The 8,766-nt window shown below is 39.4% G+C and overlaps 1 protein-coding gene across 3 annotated transcripts in view; it reads right to left on the reverse strand.

Annotated features, from left to right (window-relative positions):
• The window catches only part of tll1 (tolloid-like 1), a 56,003-nt gene that overhangs the window by 13,138 nt on the left and 34,099 nt on the right, over positions 1-8,766 (reverse strand). Inside the window, exons 18-19 of one of the 3 annotated variants that reach the window (XM_032499407.1) lie at positions 8,319-8,441; positions 3,170-3,295 (exon numbers count right to left, since the gene is read on the reverse strand). In XM_032499407.1, coding sequence (XP_032355298.1) covers positions 3,170-3,295; positions 8,319-8,441 — 249 coding nt within the window. Of the gene's footprint in view, positions 1-2,690; positions 3,296-8,318; positions 8,442-8,766 lie in introns of those variants that run through there. The other 2 variants (XM_032499398.1, XM_032499417.1) reach the window with 2 other exon arrangements.

Consider the following 8,766-nt stretch of genomic DNA (forward strand, 5'->3'; position numbering starts at 1 on the left):
TCTATTAGTAGTAGTACAAGTTATCCCTTACCTATAATATTTAAAGGTGGATGTCATTTATAGAAGCAAAAGCAAAAATCCATTATCTGGATCCAATGCAAAGAAAAGGAAATTTTGATACTAGTGACATTCAGACCGTTTTAAACATTCCTACTAAACACAGTACTTATTGAAAACACTTCTGAAATCTAAACCCTTGTTGTTTGGATGGTTAGGAAATGGATCCTAAAACAGGATGTGTAGAATTAGATCCTAAACATCTAATTATTGAGCTTAAAATTCTGTTCCTCGCAAATTTCTTGTTTTGTTTTGCAGGCCACAGTTACAAGATTGGTAATATATCCAGCAATTTCAATCAAATCAAGATCCAATATCCCCCCCCCCCCCCCCCCCCCCCCCCCCCCATAATACAAAATGAGTTTAGATGCATCGATACATTGCACAAGAGGTCATGGACTGATTTGATGTGAATGAAAATGATGTAAATCATGCTCTGTCCTTCACAGTCACAGATCTCAACCCAGTTGAAAGCTACAACTCTGATTTGCACCTGTTCATCTTACATGTAAGTCCAAGTCGAGCAAATCATTTAAGACAAGTCTCAAGTCTTTTAAAGTGAATCTTAAGTTCTAAATAGCAGGTCCAAGTCAAGTCTCGGTTAACAAAACCATAGTGACAAGCAACCAACCTGTTTTTAATCATTTTGGGGCCAATTTAATTTGAGTCTTGACTTATTTGAAACAAGTCCAAGTCAAGGAAGAAAGCAGCTTTGTCCACATTGCTACTCTATAATATGACAAAAGCAGTTATGCAGTAGTCTATTTTATTGATGTATTTATTAGTCTAACAGGTTTTGTGCACATTAATACACATTACTGTAAACGCAACCAAGTTAGCTAAAAAAATGTATTTTTCATTTGTAGGCAACTGCTCTGTTATTGCTTTTTTAATACTCCCTGGCTCTGTATAGCTGAGCAATAGCAACAACACATGCTGCTGGGCAACTGACTGACCATAACTCTAATACTTCACAAGATAACATATCAACTGTGAGCTAATATTGTAGCATGCTAAAAACTGTGTAGCAATTATTTCTGGTCGAAGACTGCTTTCCTCCTGCAGTTTGTATCAGTTGAAATAACACTAACAAAAGCTATCCACAGAAGCCCTCACAGTCACACATGGCATTTGTGTGTGTGAGATACATGAATGGCTTAATGAAGGTGATGGGAGGCGGGAGGCATGCACAAGACAACACGCTGTATTCCAGAGTGACAGTTTTTATTTAGAGTCAGACAAACTGAACCCGTGTACAGAATGAGATGGATGAACTTACAAGAACAATGTATAAAGGAGAGTCTTCTAACAGGCAAAGTGTTAAATACAGATGTCATATTCCACACACACCACTGTTAAAAAAGACTCTCACACCTTTGAAAAATCTACCTACTGACATGATACAGATTTGAGCAATAAATTGTGTCATAATTATGTTGTCTGACATAGCAAACTATCTGTTCACATGATCACGTTAACAGGAAATGTAAAAGTTGTAATGTAAAAATGTACTTTACCAGAAATCAAGTAAATAACCAAACAAAAAAGTTTGACAGATGTCTTCCTTCCTGTCTTTTCTTTTCCACTACCTTACAATGTCAAACACTTCTGGCAGGTCCCTAGTCACTACTATCCCTAAAACGTAAAAAACAAACATTTAAAACGTCTGTTTTAGATGTCCAAATGCCCATTTCCTCATGTTGAAACCTTCACACGCACATACTGTATGTATGTATGTATGTATGTATGTATGTATGTATGTATGTATGTACATAACCACACAAACAGACACAAGCTGTGTGATGGGAAGAGGGATTTACATGACCCTGCAAAGTTACTGGGTCAAGCTGATCTAATGCACACCACACACACACACACACACACACACACACACACAGGAAGACAGCGCTACATGCGATGCTTTCAAGCTCCCAGATGTTTGAAACATGAGTGTTTTTACGAGCAGCACAGGGAGCCTTTAGTGAGGTGAGTATATGTGTGAGTGTTGATTTGGTGTGTGTAAGCATTCAAAAGTTCAACTTCAAAGAGTTGAGTATAACATGTCAATTCAACAGTTTTGTGTGTGTGTGTGTGTGTCTGTGTGTGTGTGTGTGTGTGTGTGTGTGTGTGCACAAGCACACATGCACAGGGGAATGTGCTATAAGCTTTTAATAAATAATAAATAATGTTTTTTGTCAAACTTTTCCCCTATCTGTGTTTGCTTTTCACACACAAACACAATCACACGACACAGTGAACACAGCCACAGTGACTTGCAGGCAGAGCTGTTTTCAAGTTCAAATTAAGTCTCAAGTCAGTCCGAAGCCCTGGACCGGGACCAATACACACAAAGCAAATGCTGTATTTAACATATATGTGATTTATAATTTATTAACTTTGTAGGGTATTTCTGCATTATTTACCTAGAACTTGGTTCAAACTATTTGTGCTGCATCTTTGCATCTTTCAAGTTTATTAAAGTAGACCTCAAGTCTTTTAGGGTGTCAAGCACGACAAAGTCAAGCACGACATTTGAGACATGTCCAACTCAAGTCGTGAGTCCTTCAGAGTAAGGGCTGGAGGGTAAATCCAAGTCAAGCCTCAGTGAGCAGAGCTACCAGCAACCAGCGCTGAAGTATTTTGGGGCCTTGAGTCATTTGAGTCAAGTCCCAGTCTTTCAAAGTGAATGTCAAGTCCAAGTCAATTCCATGAAGTATGTTTTTAGTTCTGAAGTCCTTTAAGGCAAGTCAAAGTCAAGTCTCAAGTTTTTCAGATCAACTCACAAGTCATCATAAGCATTGTTTTTGTTCCACGATTTTACCAGGTGAAAGCTTGAGACTTAATATGACATCCTATTCCTCAAGTCTACAGCTCTGCTTTAAGGCTCCTAGTTTTATGTACCGTATGTGAAGATAACACTATCATCAAATGGAAAGAACCACTCTGTTGTCATGTGGACTCTGATGCAGATAAACAAAGTAAGGGCTGTATGATGTACGATGACTGTTCTTGTGAATGAGCACATGCTTGTGTGAATGTGGCAGCACGTGCATGTGCACTCCGCCACTTTCATGCCGGTGAGTGTGCTGATGTGAATGTACGTGAAACCCACCTTCCTTACAGTCATGTTTGTTCTCATGCAGTACAAAGCCATGGCGACACTGACAAACGTAAGAGCCCACTGTGTTGATGCACTCGTGCTGGCAGCCGCCGTTGTCCTTGCTGCACTCATCTTTGTCTGTGAGAGATACACATGCAACACATCACTCATGTGGAAACAGCAAAAAAGAGGGAAGGGGTGGGGGGACCAAGAGGTCAAGCAGGGGAGAGGAGTGGAAAGATGAGACTTTAAGGAAGGGGAGGAGAGTCTTTGAAAAAGAAAAAAGATGATAAGAAAGGGAGTAAGTGACAAACTGCAGGGAAAAGGCAGAGGTGGAGAAACAAACAGTGATCCACGAAGAGGACCATAAGGAAATCAAATCAACTTAGGAAGGCAAGGTCAACAAAAAAACTACAGTACAAATTAAAAGGAGGTGAAAAATACAAGGAACACGAACATAAATATCCAGCAATCACACTAGGCAAACATTATCACCCATAACAACTGTAAGACTCCAATATATTGTTCATTATTCACCTTTCAAGTTAGAGTTGTTATTACAGAGCTGAGAGTTAAAGCCGAGAAAGATGGTCAATGGACAGTATGCCAAACCCCTCCCCAAATCAGCTTTACTTGGCACAGCAAGCATGTCAAGCTTTGGATTTCTCCAGCTTTTTTTGTATTTCTTGAACCAAAAACAGAACAGCAAATTGTAATGAATGGTTAAAACAGTGTGTAAGCTGCAAACGTTTACACGCCCGCCTAACTAGCTACTATAGCTACCTACATACAGTAGCAATCAAGCACTACTTCCCTTTCTTTAGTCAACTACATTATTTTGTTGGGTTACATTAAAAAAAGCCCTGTTCAGGAATTACACATCCACTGTTTAATATATACTGTACTGTATGTCAGAGTGTTAGCGGCTCCTGCACCTTATTGGATTTGGGGAAGTTTACACTCCATTACATAAGAAAGCGTTACTTTTGCCAAACTCATTGATAAATCCACTTTCCCAAAGCGTTTTCTTCTTGTACAAGTGTACATAAAGCATAAATAAAGCTCAGTGTTGCTTGCAATATAAGAACAATACTGCACCTCTAGTGTTTTTTCATGTCTTCTACTAGTTGGCATGGATCCTGAGTTTTTCTCCGGGACATATAGCTTTTTCCTCATTCTTTTAGCATTATGTCATGCACGTAGTCATCAAATACATACTTAAGCCAAATTGACGGTCACTAGCTGGAAATGTAAAGCCTGCTATTGTTTGCCTCTGTGATAAAATCAGGGACCCCCCATTGTTTCAAGAACTACAAAGAATTTGAGTGGTAACTCTACTAATGTTATCACTGTAAACTGCATACGTGCTGTACTAGAAAGGAAGGCTTGACATGCGTAGCAGCAGCAACTAAGGGGAACGGGGGCTCAGCAAAGTGTGCAAGAGTTCTCACACATGTAAATACTGTCTAGAGCCCACTTGTTCTGAAATATTAATTAAAGAAAGGAAAGAGGAAAGGAAGGTGTAATGGAAGAAACAATCCACAGAAGTTAAAGTTGAAGCAACAACAGACAACTACAGAGGGTTAAGTTAGTCAGTGTGTGTGGTTGAGTTGGCCTGTAAAACTGTCTTTGTGCTGCTCTTGGGGTTCGTGATTATGGTTGCTCTGTGGTCAAACTCCACCTTGGCTCTGAAACGTCTCTGACCATAGCAGCTGTTTTCAGATCAACTGTGCTCTCCTCGGGCCAGACCACCACTGCTTTATCAATCCGATGTGTTCACTCAGCCAACTGAAGAGAAACTGTACAAATGTGACGAGAGCTTCTGTCATCACGTAGTATAATGAACACGGTGGCCTGAATGTGGAAAGATACTGGAGACCTACTTCTCTGTCATTTTCATGTTCACCACCACAACACATGGTAGGATATGTGGGGCATTAAGTTGTCATGGTGACGCCTTACTGTAGACCACAAATTCCCCTGTGAATAAATTGATTAGATTTTAAAACCCTTTCCTTCATACATTTGCATATACAAACAAGAAGAATGGCTCTTCTTGACATGGTAATGTATGTAAAATGGTTGTGTTACGTGAAATCGACTATAACAGTTAATATCATGATTTTTTATGCTAACTAATACCTTACTTCAAATAATGACCATATTAACATATCTGGATATACTACTGAGATATGGTAATATTAATACAGCAAGGCAAGTGAACTGATTTAGGATTTATTTTTTTACGCTTTGGTTTTAACGATTAAATTTAAAATTAGCAAACTTTAGTGTGCTTCGATGTCACTTTTAGATGGAGCCAGGTTAGATGTTTTACGCTGTTTCCAGGCTTTGTGCTAAGCTAAGCTAACCAGCTGCTGGCTAGAGTTTCGTAATTACCATAAAGATGTGAAAGCGGTTTCCATCTTCTCATCTAACTCTCTGCAAGAATATGAATACAGTATTTCCCTGAAATGTCAAAATGTTTCTTTAACAATCAGTTTTCCCCCTGTGTTTTGCCGTACACTGTCTGACAATAATATTCTGGATCAGCATGTTATCTGTCTTCATTGAAGCTATATAATGTTTACAGCAAGTGAAATATTCAAACCTTAAGGCTTCATTGTCAATTGGCTGCACCATTTCCAGGTGTCTTGTCAAAGCTTTTATAAACATTTCACCCTAAATCCAGCCTAACATATTTGGTATCTTTGGAGATTCTCTTCTCCACAAGAACTTGAAATAAAGTTGTCTGTAAAAGTGAACAATGTTTGGCTGCACAGCATGAATTTATTATGACAAGCAGGCCACTGCTTGTTTAGGGGTTAAAGTGTTTGAATAGCTTTAGCCTTAAAAAAACCAAACACAACACTGAGGTGTTTTCACGCTTCTTGCTCATTTTCTCTCCCTTGTCCTTTAATTTGTGGCTTCTTCTAACCACATGGCTTCTCCTCAGTGTGGCTGGGTGATGACAAATCCCTTTTTAGTGAAGCTGAACACTGGAGAATCACAGGGTGGAGGTGGAAGGGAAAGGGAAGACTTGCTCTTTGTGGGACTGCCACGTTGTGATGGTGTCAGAGACAGAAACAGAGTGGTGGGGATTTACAGATGACCGCTCAGGAAGACAGAGCATGTAGAAGGGAGAGTGTGGGAGACAGAGTGTGTTTGTGACTGTGAGTGAGAGACAGATTCCTATAAAGAGATGTGAGATTAAACACAGACGCAGAGTCTCACCTCAACTCAAGCTTGTGAATCAAACTAGATCTGCTTTTAATGAAACCACTAAATCCTCCTCTCCCTGTGTGTGTGTGCGTGTGTGTGTGTGTGTGTGTGTGTGTGTCTGATGTGGTATTACAGTGCTATTGTGGGCTCAGTCTCACCCTATCAGAGGCTAAGAAGCTTTTCGGTTGATGCTACACAGTATTCATTGTAGCTATCTTCAGGTCAAGCAACCAAAGTGTCTACACACACACACAAACACACACACATTTGCACACTCACATGGATTAGTAGTGTGTGGGAGGCCGAATGGACCTCCCTAAAGCTGATGGATCTTTGCCAACAAAAAGCTTCTGACAATAGAAGAGCCACTCACACAGCAACTTTTGACACACACACACACACACACACACACACACACACACAACACACACACACACATCTATCGGAGGAAGTCATTTCTCTGTGAAGTGCTAAACTGAGCACTTAAATTTCAGGTGTTCTGCAGGTAGTTTAATTTTGACGAGCTCATTCAAGTGACAGTTTGATTTCCTCATATAGGGGGGAGAAAGTGGCCAAAATGTTACACTGAAGTTGCCTTTTAGACCTGTTCCACCATTTCGCATTTAGTTAGCGCAAATGTTAAAGTAAGAAAAGAGAAATCTGAATCTTTTCTTCAGGACAACTTCCTAAAATTGTTATATTCTGTTATGTGAACATGCAACAAATTCATCCCTGCAACAGCGAGTAGGGGATATTTGTTGTGTTTTTACTGGGGAATCATAGCTGGGTCCCAATTCCATACTACATATTGGCTCTGAGTGGGTTTCCAGTTTGTAGTGTCTTCATGCTTAAAAAGCAAGAGAATTAAGCAATAATATGCATACTTACTATGTTATTTTGATCTTTTAATGTGGTAATAAGGACACTTTTGTCCTATGACGCAATGCACAACAGAAAGAAGGAACCTTCTCACAGCTCCAACAAATTAAAATTTAATTCAACTAAATTTAATTTAATTTCAAATTTAAATAAACAGTGGAAAGTTGGGACATTTTTGGAACACATTATTAGGTAATAAAAAATGAGTAATATTATATTTCAATTTGGGAGATTTCCAGATTTAAAACTGGCTGCAGCTTCCAGAGGTTGCAGTTTGGTTGACGTCTATTAGTGTACTTATTATTTCCTTTTCCTAGAAAATAGTACAGCACATTCATAGTGTACCTACTGCAAATACTAAGAGGGACATTTTCAAATAAATAAAAAATATATAACACAATATAGCAAAGTCATAAAATAAAAACAAAATATTTAAACTGAAATTCAAAGTTTGTGGAACACAGTGTTCCAAGGAACTGTGTGGCATCAACAGACGCCGCCTACCAAGAGCCTGGGTCTGTCCGAGGTTTCTTCCTAAAAGGAAGTATTTCCTCGCCACTGTCGCACTTTTTGCTTACTCTTGGGGAAATTACTAGAATTGTTGGGGCTTTGTAAATCGCAGTTTGTGGTCTAGACCTATTCTATCTGTAAAGTGTCTTGAGATAACTTTTGTTATGATTTGATACTATTAATAAAATTGAATTGAAAAAAATTACACTGCTTATCATCGTTACAGAAAACCAAACTTCATGTGTAAAACAAAATTTCAATAATTTCTTTTAGCTTTTAATTGCAGCTTGTATGAGATCACTCCTTTAGATTGCAGAAATTTGTGTAACAATATTATTCTGCTGAAAGTTGCTAAATGTTAATAGTGTGTCGTATTGTACAAATACAATGAGTATTATTAATATGCTGCATGGAATTGGGACAAAACACATGTTTCCGTCGGGAGGAGAATGGATTAAACAATGATCCACGCCATTAAAACCGGATCCATCCATTCCCTCATCACACGGTAGACCAGAGCCAATCAGAGATTCCGATTGTGAGGTCATGTTACCTCTGACCTTTGATGAGGTTGCCAGCTTGTTGTTGAAATGGCCACGAGTAGGAGAGCGGCCGCGCTTTATGTCCTGGCATGACTCAAACACAATCAAACGCTCCTGACACAGAGCCAGGCTGTCTGAGGGAGAGAGGGCAGAGTGCAGGGTGGTGGGTGTGCAGGAGAACTGAGAGCCAGTTGAGGCTCAGGAGACACAGCACGACAGACAGATACAGCAACGGTAAGACTGGCAGAAAAACAGAGGGATGTGCACACAACATACAACATGGATATTTCCACAAATACTACAAAAACATGCAAGCAGAAATACACACAAATTAACACACAATGTGGGTGGGCAGCTCAGGAATCAGGAAGGTAAAAAGTACACATCTATATGTTCAGTGCCAACGACCTGTGCAAATGCACGAATGAGTGTGATGTTCATGTAGCACAGTGAAAAGTA

Source organism: Etheostoma spectabile, chromosome 2, assembly GCF_008692095.1.
Source record: "Etheostoma spectabile isolate EspeVRDwgs_2016 chromosome 2, UIUC_Espe_1.0, whole genome shotgun sequence".
NCBI lineage: Eukaryota > Metazoa > Chordata > Actinopteri > Perciformes > Percidae > Etheostoma > Etheostoma spectabile.